The sequence below is a fragment of the Hemitrygon akajei genome, chromosome 6 (genome assembly GCF_048418815.1).
Source record: "Hemitrygon akajei chromosome 6, sHemAka1.3, whole genome shotgun sequence".
In the NCBI taxonomy this organism is placed as follows: Eukaryota; Metazoa; Chordata; class Chondrichthyes; order Myliobatiformes; family Dasyatidae; genus Hemitrygon; species Hemitrygon akajei.
In genome coordinates this window covers 65319644-65337037 of record NC_133129.1, presented here as the reverse complement: position 1 = coordinate 65337037, position 17394 = coordinate 65319644, and the positions used below count along the sequence as shown (strand labels likewise).

The window sequence follows — 17394 nt, the reverse complement described above, 5'->3', positions numbered from 1 at the left end:
GTGCAACTGCCGGAAACCAGAATGTCTACCACTTTATAGTACTAGGTGGGGTGCCCTGCCATTTGTCAAGAGCTTTCTGAGTTGGGCTATTGCTAAATAATAACTACTTCTAAAATAATATTTCTAGCATAACTTGATCACATTGGGCACAAGTGTGATGGCTTTGGGTTTGCTGACAGCGAAGCCCAAGATTTTGCACAGTACTATATTTGTCAATGGGGCAAAGGATGTTAGGAATGGTGAGGGTGGAGGGGGAGGCTGTGGTGTGGGACAGGTGGCAGAGAAGGAGTGCCGAGAGACAGATCCAGCCCTGAGACACCAGGCAAGGTCATTTGATTCCAAACAATTTGCTTTACTGACCTTTACAGAATGTCTCTCTGGTACTTCCCCTCCCTCTCCTATCCCCTTCCCTTTTCCCAACTAGGATTCCCACCCCCTTCCCACTCTCAGTCTAAAATAGAGACCCAAATCAGAGTCAGGGTTTTATCATCACTCACATATGTCTTGAAATTTGTTTTTGCAGCAGCAGCAGTACAGAGCAATACATAAAACTACTACAGTACTGTACAAAATCCTAGCTACTTGTGTGTACCAAAGTGGGTAGCTTCACTAAAGGGAGGTTACACTAGAGCTACCTCCTCTTCAAAGAATAGTTCATTTCCCCGTTTATCCAACAGGGTAAGTTTGCTGCCAATCCCCACTATTCAAGCAGTGGGTCCACCCTCCCTATGAAGAAGAAGATGTTTCCAGTTAACTAAGTAGTTTAAACACAGCTCATTTAATTTTAGTGATACACGTTTAAATTCACACAAAGTTCTTAAAACACATTTAAAATTCACAGAGGTTTTCTATTTTTTTAAAAATTCCAAATTACAAATGATTTCCAAAACACAAAGGATTCTTAGGATACAATTCCTAAGAATTAAAAAGGCATACCAACAAAGTGCAGACGAATGAATCGTCCATCGCAGTAATAGAAGTTAGAGGAATGGATTCTGATTCACCCCATCTATCTGTCATTCTTCTTGCTGTTTCTTGACCATTCCTAATAAGGCTGACTGCTCTCTGAATCTATACTGTTTTTTTCTACCACTTTCGTATCTTCACACATGATTTTTTTTAACGATACCTTTTAACACATATGGTCTAAAAGCATCTGGAGACAGAGTTCCCAGTTACTCACAATTAATGCTGTGAGTTTGACTCTCTGAGCACACAAACCTTACAACTGATAACAGATCAGCTATTTCATGTGCTAAATAATACTACTAATCCACTCTGTTGTCTGGTTTGAAACAGGCCCAATTAAATTACCCTATTGTCCTACACTGCATCTCTTGAGAAGTCATTCCCAGTGTGGTGGGCCAGCATCCTGTAGTTATATAGCCAGCATGTTTGTTTGCAAAGTTGTCCTTTTAACTTGAGACACTTCTAATTGTTTGCCATTTATATTACAAACTGGATACCCGTTCAGGAAAAGAAGCTGAACAAAGAATATCAGTTGGAAGATTAATTTATTCAACAACAGCTCTTTGATCTCTAGAAGCTTCAGCTGCTATGTTAGAGAGTTGAACTTGGCAAAAAAAAAGCCCCATGGCCCTGGATAGTGAATATCCATCACAACAGGACAGATGGACAATTGGATCTAAACTGTCTTCTGAAAGGAGATTCAGTGATAGAAATCTGATGGATAAGGCCCAAACAGTACTTGAGGGATGGAAATCTGGGCACTATTAAAGGTAACAGTTGGAGAAATGTGTGGCTGAACATCATGGAAAGCCAAGCTAAAAAGTGAAAAAAAAAGAAAACTTCAGTTGGACTTGTCACAAGAATTCCACTGTTAAGCTAAGTAAAATAAAGTAAATTTGAACCTTGAACTTTTTCTTATTAAAGTGGCGATCAAAAAAAAAGTTTTCCACTGAGGAATTTTTTTCTTGCTTTGCTTTGCAAGACTGAAGACCTCAGCAAGCATGGGCATGGCAGAGTATGTGATGTACCTCTGGATTATGAGCAACAGCTGAATCAATTATAGGATACCAATTGTTTGTAGTAATAAAAGAGAGGAACTGTTTATTATTTCAAGAAAGCTCATTACCAAACTCTGAACCCTGGTAGTTAACCCTTCCCTCTGCAACTGGATCCTTGACTTACTAACCATTAAGGATAGGCAGCAACACCTCCTCTATGACTATTTTAAACACTGGTGCCTCAGCCCCCTATTCTACCCCCTGTACACTTCTTACTGTTGCCAGATTCTGCTCCAACTCCATCTACAAGTTTGAAGATGATACCAACATAGTGGGAGGCATCTCAAATAGTAATGAGTCGGAGTACAGGACGAAGATAGTTCAGTGACATTTTGTCATAACATTTATCTTTCTCTACATTTCAACAAAAAGTATCTTGTCATTGACTTCAGAAAAGGGGGCAGTGCATATGGTCCTGTCTACGTCAATGGAGTTGAAGTTGAGAGAGGGGTGAGAACTTCAGGTTGACCAATAGCACATCCTGGTCCAGCCATGCTAATGACATAGCAAAGAAAACTCACCAGTACCTTTAATTTCCCAGGACATATCCCTGTCAACTCTTACCTATTTTTATTGATGCAGGAAGCATTCTGTCTGGATGTTTGGTAAAGCAACTGATTTAAACATGACCACAGGGAACACCAGGGAGTTGTGGACACAGCTTAGCACATGAAGGAACCTGCCTCCGCTCGAAAGGCACTCTCAGTACTTTTCATTGCCTCAGTAAAGCAGCTAGCACAATCAAGGACCCTACTTACCCCTCACATCCCATTTCCTCCCCTCTCCCATTAGGCAGAAGATACTAAAGTATGTACCACCAGGCTCAAAGATAGCATCTAGCCCAGTTAATAGACACTTGAAAGAATCTCTTATATGATAAGATGGATTCTTGGTCTCAATCTACCTCATATGACCTCACACTTCATCATTTATCTGCAAAGCATTTTTCAGTAGCTTTTACAATTTATTCTACATTGTTATTGTAATACCTTATTCTAGTTTAATGCACTGTGTGAGGATTTGATCTGCATAAACAGTGTGCAAGATAAGCTTTTCACTGTAGCTTGGTACATGTGACAATAATAAACCAATATCAATACCATCCCCTATTAGGAGAACACCTTAAGGTATTCCACTTCTTTCGATACACCAGACCTAACCAGATCCCCTCCACCACATCTTCCTCCATCTGGTGGAACTCGTTCTCACCTTCAACAATTTTTCTTTCAGCTCTTCCCATTTTCTCCTCGTTGAGGGATCAGTAGGGAGTAGGTTCAAGTTCCTGGGTGTCATCATCTCTGTAGATCTATCCTGCGTCCAACGTATTGATGCAAATGTTCACACAAAAAGCAGTTTCACATAACCAAAGTCCCTCATTCTGGGTCCATACTGCACAAAGGAATGCCTCCTCTTCCCAGTCCTAAATGGCCTACCCCTTATTCTGATCTCCTTGTCTGGAAACTTCAGCCAAGGAAAATATCCTGTCTGTATCCAGCCTGTTATTGTTGTTCCATTCCATGCCTTGTGGCATATCAGGTGGCAACCTTGCTGTGTCTTTTTACAAGGCCGAGTTGCTAACTTGACACTCAACCTCAACTCAGCATGGATGGGAAGTGAGCAAGGAGCCAGCTGGATTCAAACCCAGGACCACTCACCTCGAAGTCCGGGCAGGGTGCTCCCAATGACATGCATCTCAAATAGCCTCCGACAACCAAGTCTGGCTCCTGGCTTTCACATGTGGCGTAGCTACTAAGGCGAGTGGAACTGTTTCTACTGACAGAAGAAGGGCAAAGGTGGATTACTGGTGTCTTAGAACCAGTCACTTCAGACAGATGGGGCTCACCAGCCATGGTTGGCAGCTCATCTAAAAGGAAAACTCTGATCTCAAACCTCTACTGCCTTGCTGGTATAGCCATTCATTGGGAAAGGCTTTAGGAGTAACCCCCAAAGGGAAAATGCAGAGCTGGAGACCCTAAGGCAGTCAGTCCCACATTGAGTTCAGTGTTGACTGGCAACACCTGCAACACTGCTGTTCCTTGGGATTCTTCACCTGCGTAGGGAGGGGCAGCCTCTGCATGGGCAACAGCTTGCTCTCCATATCGTACTGCCCTGGCTTGCCTATCAGGTAGACAAATGGGATGCAACATCTATGGTTCACCCTGACCAAAGGAGGGCCTCACAAAGGCAGCACAATGGTGATTATATTTCATAAGCAGTTTGAGGAGACTTAGTCTGTCACCAAAGACTCTTGCCAATTTCTACAGATATATAACGGAGAGCATTCCAATTGGGGATTGCGCCATTGTCTGGTCTGGAGGAGCTACTGCTCAGGATCAGAAAACGCTGCAGTAAACTCAGCCAGCTCCATCATGGGCACTAGCCTCCGCAGCACCCACAACACCTTCAGAAAGAAGCGTTCGTCAATAGTGACCTGCATCAGCCAGGACATGCCCTCTTCTCATTGCTACCATCAAGGTGGAAGTACAAGAACCTGAAGATACACACACAAAATTTCAGGAACAGCTCTTCCCCTCTGCCATCAGATTTCTGAATGGACAATGAACCCAAGAACACTGCCTCTCTATATTATTTTGCTCTCTTTTTGCACTACTTACTTGATTTAATTTTTTATGCATCTTGTGTAAGTTATAGATTTGTATTATTATGCATTGTAATCTGCATTGGCAGTGCTTCCTGCACCCATGCTGTGCTCATTAATTTTATCGAATTTGCCTCCAATTTCCACCCTGCTCTCAAATTTACTTGGTCCATCTCTAACAGCTCTCTTGCCTTTCTTAATCTGTCTCCATCAATGAAGACTACTGATATGTTTTACAAACTCACTGGCTCTCATTGTTATCTTGAATATACTTCTTCCCATTCTGTTACATTAAAATGCTGTTTCCTCCTCTCAGTTCCCCCATGTCCAACACATCTATTCTCAGGATGAAGCTTTCCATGCTAAAACATCTGAAATGTTTTCTTTTTCCATAAAACTGGATTTCCTTTCTACCACTGTTGATGCAGCCCTCATCCTCACCTCTATTTCCTGTACATCTGTTCTCATCCCTTCACCCCCTGACAAAATATGGATAAACTCCCCTTTGTCCTTACGTACCAGCTCATGGGACTACGTATGCAGCACAGCATTCTCCACAACTTCTGCTATCTCCAACAGGTTCCTATCACCTGTCATATCTTGTCCTTCTTCACCCCCACCCCTCTCCCTTCTGCAGAGATTGCTCTCTACATGACTTCCTTGTCTACTTGGGTCTCTCCGAGTCTATCGAGGTCATCTGGATGGATTATCCTGTGCTCCCAATGTGGCCTCTGTGAGATCTGATGCAGATTGAGGGATTGCTTTGTGAACTGCCTTCACTGTCTACCACAACAAGCAGTTACTCCCAATGGCCACCCATTTCAATTTGACTTATAATCTCATACTCTCGTCTGCCACAATGAAGCCAAACTCATGTTGGAGGAACAACAGCTCATATTCTGTAGTCTCCAATCTGATGGCATGAACATCTATTTTTCTAACATGCAGTAACCATTCTCTTCTGTTTCCCACCACTCCCTTTCTTTTCCCCCCACCTACTTTCTATTCTGATGGCCTTCTCAGCCCCTCTCTTCTGCTTTATGTCCTCTTGACTTGCTGATCACCTCTTTCTGGTTCCGCTCCTTCCCTATACTCCAAAGACCATTGTCTTCTCCCATTAGATTCCTTCTTCTTCAGACTCTTAGTCTTCCACCCATCACCACCAAGCTTCTCACTTCATTCCCCATCCCCCACCCACCCTACTTCTCCCTTAACTGGTCTCACCTATCACCCAGCTTATATTCCTTCCCCTCCTCTATTTTTTCGAGCTTTGGTGCCCTTGCTTTCCAATCCTGATGAAGGGTATCGGCCTGAAACGTTGGCTGTTTATATCTATCCGTAGATGTTGCCTGACCCGGGAGATCCTCCAGCATTTTGTATGTGTTGCTCAAGATTTCTAGCATCTGCAATATGGTAAAAATGGTTGATTTTCAGCCCATTATATCCCTGCTGGATGAGAAGAAATTTGTCCAGCTCGAGATCCATTTTCCTATAGGTCACAGAACATCAAATGCTCATTCACGTACTTTTTGAAAATTTTCTACTTTTTTTTTGCATTCTTTATACCATTAGACAGCAAGTTTCAGACTCCCTTTGGGTAAAGAAATCTATCAAGTCCTTTGAATCCTTCTGCCAGTTATTCTCAATATATGGCCCCAATTTACTGATGTCTGTGCTAAGGAAAATAGCCATCTTGTATAGACCCCTGATAGTCTTGTAGATCCTAATTAAATCCCCCATCGGTTATGGGATGATTGGATTCACATGATAGCAAGGCCCGTTCACATCACACTCAAACACTACACCCACTACTCACACATTCAAACCAATTACATACACAAGCATAAATACCACCTAGTGTACGCCAACCATTAATAATGCACAAGCACATACAGACACAAATATAAATAATGCTCCACACATAGACAGGGTTTACACACACACACACACACACACACACACACATGCACACACGCACACAAAGACAACAAGCATAATGGAATACCATCTCAAATTTTGCTCCATATCATACTGGCATGACATGATCACAGAAGGGCAAATCTCCTGAATCAATACTCGCCAGCATGCAAAGACCTTTACATGAGCATTAGAAGTTCAGTAAGATGACTCAGAAGGAATTCAGGGTAGACAGTAATGTAATAGAGCAAAAAAGCTTAGGATTTGCTAATTGTAAGGATGACATTCTTAGTGGATGCTATAAATCTCTGGCACCCAAACCCGAATTTATTTACCAGTGACACACAAGGCAGGTATTGTTATAAACTATTTAGCATGTTCAAACAGAATTTAAACTTGATTCTTCATAAACTCTACTGAAGAAATGTTACTGGCCAGCAATTCCACAAAATGGATCATTCCAAATCATAAAATGAAGATTAGTAGGAGGTATGGGAGATTGAAGGACAGGGTGGAAAGCCACGAAATCAAATGGCTTATATGAATTCTAAGGATAGGAGTATTTTCTTAACTATGAGAGAAGGGTAATTTATACTTTCATTATTTAGTCAGCAAAAATTTCAATACATGTCAAAGTTATTGGAAAAGTATTAAAAAAGTGAACAAACTAAAAGACATTCCCCTGTGTGCAGAGTAAAAGCTTCTTGTTGAGTAGATTGGTCTTTGCAAAGACACTGGGTTTAGTTCAGGCGAGAAGGTATTGGATTGAATGGTGGGAAGAGGATTCTCTTGAGTTCAGAGTTGGGGTAGATGCCACTCTCATCCAGCCAGGTATTCCGGCCACAGTGACGATAATCATCCCTATCCACAAACTGGGAATGGCACTTCCTAAAGTCGACTGTTCTCTCTGGCACCTCTTTCTGCAGAGACAAGGGAAATGGGATGAAAAGAGAATTTAAAAAAGTACACTTACTCGTATATACACATTCTAAATTAAAGGAAGAATATAAGAAGAGCATAATGCTGCAGAACACCTCCAGCAGCCCAGTTCAATCCTGACTTCAGGGTGGAGTTTATTTGTTGGTTTCCCCTGGGTGCTCCAATGTTCTTCAGACATTCTAGTTGGTCAGTTAATTGCACCTTTGCGTAGGTTAGTAGGCAGAGAATGTGGGGCAGGGTCGGGAGGAGTTGACAGGTGAATGAGAGAGAATAGGTTACAGTAAAGTAAATGGAAGATTGGGACTAATAGGAATGCTCTGAAAGCCAGCAAGGACTCAATGAGCTGAATGGCCTCATAATATTGTAATAAAAATATCAATATAGGGTATTGATGCAATAATTAAGCCATTCAGCTCATAACACCTGCTTCATTATTGAATAAAAACATGGCTGATCTTTTACCTCTACACCACTTTCTGCAGTCTCTTTTGTTCTTGATTCTCTTAATATCTGAAATTCTTTTGACCTCTCTCAAGTGTTATCAGTAACCCCTCTCTTAATATTAAAAGTGCAGTATTATCAGAATCCATTGCCAGGGGCAATACCAACCCTGCATCCACCCTAACAAGCCCCTTAAAACATTCAATGAGATCATGTCTCATTTTTGTAAGCTCTCAGGATTATACATCTGCTGAATCTCTTTCTGGGAATCAAGATAAAGAATATTTTCTGTACTCTCTCTATCACTGATACATCCTTCCTTAACTACAATGACCAGATCTGTGCTCAGTATTTCCAGATATGGTCCTACCAGTACTGTGTATAATTGGAGAAAAATGTCCCCAATCTTGTACTCAAATCCTCTTGCAACAAAAGCCTCTTACAACATGCTATAGTGTTGGCGTTTCTAACTACTTATTGTACCAAAATGTTCACATGCAGTGACTTGTGAATATGGGCACCCAGTTGCCTCTGAACACCAACCCCATTCAAACTCACACCAAATTAACAAGCCTCATTCCTCTTTGCCTCAGATCTCTTTTGCTCACTCCTTTCTCTCAGTCTCCTCAAATTGTCCTCTACTCATTCCTCCCTTTCAGATGCCTCAAAGGAAAAAAAATAGTTTTGCAAAATCACAATGCCATAATATCACTTGATTAAAAGTTGGTACAGTAATAGGAAGAGGCTATTTTGCAACTTCCCACCCAACCCAAAATTGTTCCAACATACTGTCAGATCGTGGCTTACACCTGTCTTAGTTCTATGATTCCTAATACCCATTTTCTGACTGATAATCCCAGCAGCCATCTGGAACAAGTAATCCAAGTTTCCATAACTCTGCCTGCATTTGTGACTCCTGACATCACTCAGCCCTTGCTCCCGGCTGTAACAGGAGGCTTCCCCGGGTTTGTAAAGTGCTAGAAGAGGTCTTGAACTCACACACATTCAGATTCCAAGACGAAGGTGCTTCCTATCAAGTCCCAACTGTCAAGCCACTTTTATTGTCATTTTGACCATAACTGCTGGTAGAGTACATAGTAAAAATGAGACGTTTTTCAGGACCATGGTGTTACATGACACAGTACAAAAACTAGATTGAACTACATAAAAAAAAACAACACAGAGAAAGCTACACTAGACTAAAGACCTACAAAGGACTGCATAAAGTGCACAAAAACAGTGCAGGCATTACAATAAATAATAAACAGGACAATAGGGCAGTAAGGTGTCAGTCCAGGCTCTGGGTATTGAGGAGTCTGATAGCTTGGGGGAAGAAATTGTTACATAGTCTGGTCGTGAGAGTCCGAATGCTTCGGAGCCTTTTCCGGGACGGCAGGAGGGAGAAGTGATTGTATGAGGGGTGCATGGGGTCCTTCATAATGCTGTTTCCTTTGCGGATGTAGCGTATAGTGTAAATGTCCGTGATGGCGGGAAGAGAGACCCTGATGATCTTCTCAGCTGACCTCACTATCCGCTGCAGGGTCTTGCGATCCGAGATGGTGCAATTTCCGAACCAGGCAGTGATGCAGCTGCTCAGGATGCTCTCAATATCCAACAATCCAGTTAATTGATTAATTAATTATCCAACAAGTGTACTGACATTGATTGTCATGAGATAGTTAACAATTACGTCACCCAAGAGGCTTTACATTTATAAGAAATAGAAACAGATTTGGGTAGAACTGTAATTTTATGTGGATTAAGAAAAGGCCTGTCTATTCAAAGCAGTACTGGCATTGTAAGATTAACTAGATTCAAAAGAATATAGTGGTTCAGTACAGTAGTTTCCTTTTTTTTTTGTTTTTAAGCATAAAAATTTCCATTTGGCAATGTTGAGATGGAAAAGCTTACGAAGGTGTCTAATCACTTGTGTCATAGTGGTCTGACGGATGATGGTGGTTAGGTTCTATTAAGCTCGGTAGTTCAAGCAGATGCCAAGATAACCAACAGGGTGACATATGGAAAAATAAATTTGTATATTGAGCAAACCCAGTTCACAAAATTTCATAAAAAGTTTATTAATTTAAAGAACAAACTTTGCAGAAAATGCCTCAAACTTACAGAACTCGGAGTATAATGGTAAGGCGGAGGGAAGTCGTAAGTGTATGTTGTTTCCAGAAACCTAGGATAGATAAAGAAAAGATTAACATAACAAACTTTATGAAATGTTGTAAAAGGTATGTGTGGCTGACATCTGTTTGTATGACTATGCTATTTTCCATCCTGTATTTCAAAAAACCTTTGAGACTGGACCACAGAAATTTTTGAAGAAATGCTGATAGTATTTTTTTCCTCTCTTTCTCAACAGAATTAAACCAAAAAGGAAATAAAAATGTTCCCTCCCCCCATGATTCCATTTTCTGGTTGTATGTTCTGTGAGTGGGTATCACAGGAAAATCTGGCATTCATTACTTGTGAGTCAAGCTCTTTAGTTAGGAGTTAACTGAAGATCTGGAGCCATGTATAATTTAGATCGGGGTACTGATATCAACATTCCTTCCTTGATGGGCATTAAAGGACCAGATGAGATTTTTAAAACAATTGATGCATAGATCATAGTTTCACTGGACTTTACTTGCGCATTCATTTGTCTAACCAAGTTAAAATTCACAACCACTACAAGTTGTTCATGTTTCTGGATAACTGGTAAGATATCATACCATACTGATGTAATTCTGCACCTAACAAATATCTCAAGTTTGAGACAGAAGAAGTTCTACAGATGCTGGAAGTCTTGAGTAACAAATATAAAATGCTGTTTTCCTCTATAGGCACTGCCTTATCAGCTGTGCCTATAGAGGAAACACATGTGCCTTATCCAGTGTTTTGCTCAGGATCCCAACTTCAAATGTTGTTGTGCAATCTGTACCCCAATGTACTCCCCAAAGCCAATTAGCTCCACACGATGTATTACTATAATCTACTGTGCTCTCAATGGGTGAATTCAGAGGAAAAGCCACTCCTTCATTGGGGATGGTGAGAAAAAGGAATAGAGTAACACGGGGACAGGAGGAGATCAGTGTGGGCTGTTCCTCCAATTAGTAAGCTAACATCGCTAATTCAAAGGCTGGTTCTTGTTTGTTCTGGACTTCCTCATGAAAAGGAATAACTCCTTTCTAACCACCAGGCAAAGAAAGTGGCTTTCTCCTGTAGAAGGCTGGAATCAAATTTTGAAAAAAGAATACTGCAGGGTATGCAAATCATGGGCAGATCAGGTGGAGAGAGACCTTTTCTCTGCATTTTCTGTTTTCTGCTAGAGATTATATAGTACAGGTTCTTCCAGGAAAGAACCTGTAGACTTTATTTTATACTGTCAAATGCGACCACTGGATCAAGAAGAGATGTTGAACCAGAACATCATCAATCTTGTCAAGAATGTAACTTGTGAAAAATAACTTGAATAAGAGGTGAAGGATATGGAGAAAGCTGTAATGAGGCTGTGGGTGTATTATCTGTGCAAGGCTGGTAGTACCCAGGCTATAATAAAATATAACTTAACGCCTCCTCAAATTCAATTGTAACTCCGATAGCCAAAATACATATACACCTCTGTTATACTATTTTACAATTAATCATGTTATTATGGTGTTTTTCTGCAACATAATTCTCTGATTTCCCTACTGATTCCAGCATTAACACAATTAAATATGTCATCAAAAACAGAGACCTTCTTGTAAGCTTTGATCAAATCGCCTTCAGCTTCCTGGACACCTGTTTTTTGTAGTCTTACTTTGTAACTTAATGCCTCATGTGCTGGTACCACCTTGAACTGACACTGTGCTTACTCCAGGACAAACAGACCTTCCTAAAGTGTGGTGAATGGTCTGGTCCCAAGCTGTATGACCCTATAACCACACCACACAAGGAAAACAGAAACAGACAGATAGAGAAATGAAGAGGGTGGGAGGAGCTCACACTGAGCTGTAGGATCTGTTTCAGTATTCTAACATTTGACACTAGCTATACTCCAGAAGACAACACTAAGACTGTACTCATTACAAACAATGAGTCCCTAGAGAAAGTGCTCATTCACTACAATGATAAAAGAGATGAAAGATTTCAGTTGTGAGTAGAGACTTGGGCTGTCTCCCTAGAGCAGAAGATGTCATAGAGGAAGTTAATAGGTTTATAAAGTAAATACACAGATGGATCTGTGACCACAGGACACAGATTTAAAGTGACTGACAAAAGAATCAGGGAGGTGAAAAGGTATATTATACAGAAAGTTAATTTGATCTTGAACTTGCTACCTGATGGCTTCATCATCTCCTTGTCATCTCATTTCCAGAATTTTCTGCTTTTCTTCTGATTCTCCTTTGCCAGAAACAACAAACTTAAAGGAGTTCTGATCCTCTCTCTAAAAGGGACTTCCATCTGGCTCTTTTACCTTTTCTTCATTTTCTGTGGGGGATTTTTTGTGTTTCCCTTCTGGTCTTCAATAAAGTATAGACTAAAATTTGAATTCACAGCCACACTTCCTCACTCACAATTTAGAGCTACCAAGGATGACAAGTATGTTCATACGCTATATGCACCATTCTCATCGCATCCAGACGTTCAGACTTCAAGCCAAACACCAGCACAGGCTTGCTCCTGAGCTCTCTCTGCATAACCAGTTTACATCTGGAGAGCAAAGGTGCATACATCAAGATGCTCTTTATCAACTACAGCTCAGCATTCAATACTGAATGCTAGTCCTCATCAGAGGATCAGAGGTGGAGAAAGTCAGCAAGTCGTGTTAGAAGACGTGTTCTGGGCCTAGCATGCAAGTGCAATAATGAAGAAAGCAAAGCAGCACCTCTATTTTCTTAGGAGTTTGCAAAGAATTGGCATGACATCTGAAACTTTGACAAACATCTATAGATGTGTAGTGGAGAGTACATTGACTGGCAGAATCACAGCCTGGTTATGGAAATACAAATGCCCTTGAATGGAAAATCTTACAAAGGATACAGCCTAGTCCATCACAGGTAAAGTCCTCTCCATTGAGCACATCTACATGAAGCGCCGTTGTAGCAAAGCAGCATGCATCATCAGGAACCACCACCACCCATGACATGCTCTCTTCTTGTCGCTGCCTTCAGGAGATACAGGAGCCTCAGAACTCACGCTACCAGGTTCAGGAACAGTTATTACCCACCACCCATCAAGCTCTTGAACCACAGGGGAGAACTTCACTTGACTTCATTTGCCCCATCACTGAAATGCTCCCACACCTATGGATTCACTTTTCATCTTATATTCTCAGTATTTATTGCTTATTTATTTTTTAATATTTAGTTATTTTTGTATTTGCAGTTTGTTGTTGTATTTTACACACTGGTTGAATGCCTAGGTTGGTGCAGTCTTTCACTGATTTATTATGGTTATTATTCTATCATGGATTTATTGCATACACCCACAAGAAAATGAATCTCGAGGTTGTATATGGTGACATATATGTACTTCAATAATAAACTTACTTTGAACTTACTCCATCTCAGAGCTTTGGTGGTCTGCACTTCCACTTTATTTAATGCTGCATCAGATTACCTTTTCCTTCCTTTCAGACATCAAAGATCATAAACTCATGAATTCCTGATCTTTCTTCTCTTTAGCTTTACTCTCAAACCCATCACTTCTGAAGTCCCACTGCCTGTCTTATTTTCATTAACTCTTCTGATCTTCCCCTTCCAGATCCTTGACAAACAGTTCTCAGAAGCCTCACCTTTACACACTTACATCCTCATTTTCTTGCATTCTGATGCTGAACTGTTCTTCTGTTGCCTCCACTTCCATGACCATTACTTTAGCCACAACTCTTCAGTCCAGGCTTTCAATTATTCTCCAAAATTCCCAATCCATCTGTCTGCAGCCTCTTACCCTCTCTAAACCTATTCATTTCTAACTGCTGATGGGACACTGACCACCGTTATTTTCCAATTCTCATTACTCACTCTATGTTAACCCCTTTTATATCTTACAGTTCTTAATATCTGACCTACCAAAAATGCTGGTAGCACAGTGGTTCAGCAAACACCTCTATTTTGCAGAAACCAAATCTCCCCTCTCAAAGACATTCTCATGCCATCTTCTAGACCATGACCACACCACGGATGATCAGGTCAATGCCTCCAGTTCTGTCATAGGCATCTTTTCCTTCTTTCCACGGCCTCCATCCTTACTGTCACCCAACCTATGCATCTATCCCCCAGTCAAGATTTACAAATGGGACAGCTCTAACTCATCCGACCTGAATCAGGTTGTCTGATTGTTTTTTTAATAATTTATTCATAGTTTGGGATCAGGCATCACTGGCAAGGACGATATTTATTACTCTCTCTTAACTGCTGTTGAGCCTCCTATTTGAACCACTATGGTTCTGGAAAGACAGTCTCACAATGCTGGTAGAAATTCCAGCCAGGAATAAACTTGAATCTGTCAAACAAGGGCTGATGTCCTTTCTTGTATTGGTTTGTTTCCAGTTCTTTGGTTCTGTTGGGAAGATGGAGGTGAGATGCCATGTAGAACCAATGCAAATCTTGTGCTGTGGACTGTTGCAACACGCTACTGAGTCAAAAGTTTGGGAACTTAGCCCAGTCACTGTGACTGCCCTTCCATCTGGTGAATATGCCAATGCCAGCCCACACTGAGTGAATAGGCACTCAGATCTATTATTCATCATGATTATGAGGCAGAAGTGTAATCACAGACATGTGTTCCTCATTTTAGGTTACATCACTAACAGCTGAGATTAATTTGAAAAAGTAAGAACATTGGTAATATTACTGTAAGCTGACATCTTTCCTGCTCCAGTCCTCTCATTTCCTATTCCAAAGGCAGTGATTCATATATCCATGTTCCATGAATTCTGGTAACCTAACGCGCAATGAAAAACATGCATAAACCAATAAGGAAAACTGACATCTATTCAGCACCTCAGGGTAAGACACATTGACCAAGTCAAATTGTGTGCTTGATGATGATTTTAACAGAAAATAGTGAAAGAATAATCAGAATTGGAATACTGGTTAATTTTTCCCATGATTAACTAGAGGCTTTGATGCCAATTAAGACATTCTCATCATGTTCCCTGGACTCCAAATTACAGAAATGAAAATAATTTTGGCAGTTAAAAAATCTACAAGTTCCAAAATAACATTCAGTACTCAAAAAGGTTAAGGAGTCTTATTCAGTCATTGAGGCCAGTTCCTTCAACCACATAGAACACAGTTCATTGCATTTTGACTTCAGTCTGCTTAATTTGGACTCACCTTCATCTAACAATATATAAATCAATCAAATCCAGCTCTGAAAGTTTTAGTTGACCTTGGGCTCAACATTTTGCTAGCAAGAATGCCAGATTTCCACTTCACCCCCACATGAGGAACAGCTTCCCGATATTTCCCTTTGGACAGTGTAGTCCTAACATTAAATTTCCATCCCTTTAATCGCCATTAACCCTCCCACCCCAGCAATGCCGCATCAGAACTCTTTAATCATCTGCTAATCCCCAATTCTCATGCAATACAAGAATGGTCTTTACAATACAAGTCTGAAGTCATGAACCAACCCTCCTATGCTGAGCCCACTTCAAGACAAATAAAATATGCCATAAATTCTCTACAACTTTTGTGGGCAAATCCAAATCCAAAGGACACAATACAAATTAAATCTGGAATGGAATTCCGGACAAAACTTCTAAGAGAATGGTACAAGTAAGAACTTGTTCCTGAGGAAGAGAATTCCTCAAGCAACATCTTCTGGATAGTTAATTGTTCAAATTATTTCACTTTTTCTGTACCTTCCACTTAGTCTCTTTATTTTAGTTGTGTTGGACCCTGTGGCTTGCAGTTTGAAGTTCAATCAAGTGATCTAGCACTCTACTGTCACCAAGAAAATTTCAGGAGTGGATTGCGAGCATGACTTGCCTCAAACAAAAGACTGTAGATAGGGTGCGGGGCCCTGATCAACTCCATTTCTCGCCATTCAAAGCACTGAGGAAGATTGAAACATCGAGGCAAATGTGGAGGTCAGGTCTGTGGCACTCTCCATGCTCATCAGTTCTGCAGTTGGGAGGCCATGGGCCAGTGGTCACTCCCACAGAAGGTCTGAGTTTGAGCTATTGCTCTCCGCAATGCCGAAGCAGAATGTTTTCGAAATTCCGAGACTTATGTGATTATTGGTGTGGACTGTAGTTTATATGGTCTCTTTCAGTTTTCTGTGCTTTCTTCCTTGTTGCTGTTTTCCATGTGGGTGATATGTTAGCTTTTTGTGTGGGGGGGTGGTTGAGGTTTGAAGTTATTGTCACTGTTTTTTTACGTGGTAGGGGGTTTGGGGTTTGATGTTATTGTCACTGTTTTTTATGAGATGGGGGTATGGGGTTTGATGTTATTGTCACTGTTTTTTATGAGATAGGGGGTTTGGGGGTTTGAGGTTATTGTCACTTTTTATGAGATGGGGGTTTGGGGTTTGATGTTATTGTCACTTTTTTTACGAGATGGGGGTTTGGGGTTTGATGTTATTGTCACTGTTTTTTATGAGATAGGGGGTTTGGGGGTTTGAGGTTATTGTCACTGTTTTTTATGAGATGGGGGTTTGGGGTTTGATGTTATTGTCACTGTTTTTTATGATATGGGGGTTTGATGTTATTGTCACTGTTTTTTATGAGATGGGGGTTTGGGGTTTGATGTTATTGTCACTGTTTTTTATGAGATAGGGTGTTTGGGGGTTTGATGTTATTGTCACTGTTTTTTATGACATGGGGGTTTGGGGTTTGATGTTATTGTCACTGTTTTTTATGAGATAAGGGGTTTGGGGTTTGATGTTATTGTCACTGTTTTTTATGAGATGGGGGTTTGGGGTTTGATGTTATTGTCACTGTTTTTTATGAGATAGGGGGTTTGGGGGGTTTGAGGTTATTGTCACTTTTTTTATGAGATGGGGGTTTGGAGTTTGAGGTTATTGTCACTGTTTTTTACATGGTGGGGCTTTGGGGTTTGATGTTATTGTCACTTTTTTATGAGATGGGGGTTTGGGGTTTGATGTTATTGTCACTCTTTTTTATGAGATGGGGGTTTGGGGGTTTGAGGTTATTGTCACTGTTTTTTATGAGATGGGGGTTTGGGGTTTGATGTTATTGTCACTCTTTTTTATGAGATAGGGGGTTTGGGGGTTTGATGTTATTGTCACTGTTTTTTATGAGATTGGGGTTTGGGGGTTTGATGTTATTGTCACTGTTTTTTATGGGATGGGGGTTTGAGGTTATTGTCACTGTTTTTTATGAGATTGGGGTTTGGGGGTTTGAGGTTATTGTCACTGTTTTTTTACATGGTGGGGCTTTGGGGTTTGATGTTATTGTCACTGTTTTTTATGAGATTGGGGTTTGGGGGTTTGAGGTTATTGTCACTGTTTTTTTACATGGTGGGGCTT

The 17394-nt window shown here is 40.8% G+C and overlaps 1 protein-coding gene across 1 annotated transcript in view; it reads right to left on the bottom strand.

Moving 5' to 3' along the window:
• Positions 1–5889: 5889 nt before the first annotated feature.
• The window catches only part of LOC140729794 (cilia- and flagella-associated protein 95-like), a 131068-nt gene continuing 119563 nt past the window's right edge, over positions 5890–17394 (bottom strand). Inside the window, exons 7-8 of the mRNA XM_073050009.1 lie at positions 10045–10105; positions 5890–7463 (exon numbers count right to left, since the gene is read on the bottom strand). Coding sequence (XP_072906110.1) covers positions 7284–7463; positions 10045–10105 — 241 coding nt within the window. The 3' untranslated portion in view covers positions 5890–7283. The remainder of the gene's footprint in view (positions 7464–10044; positions 10106–17394) is intronic.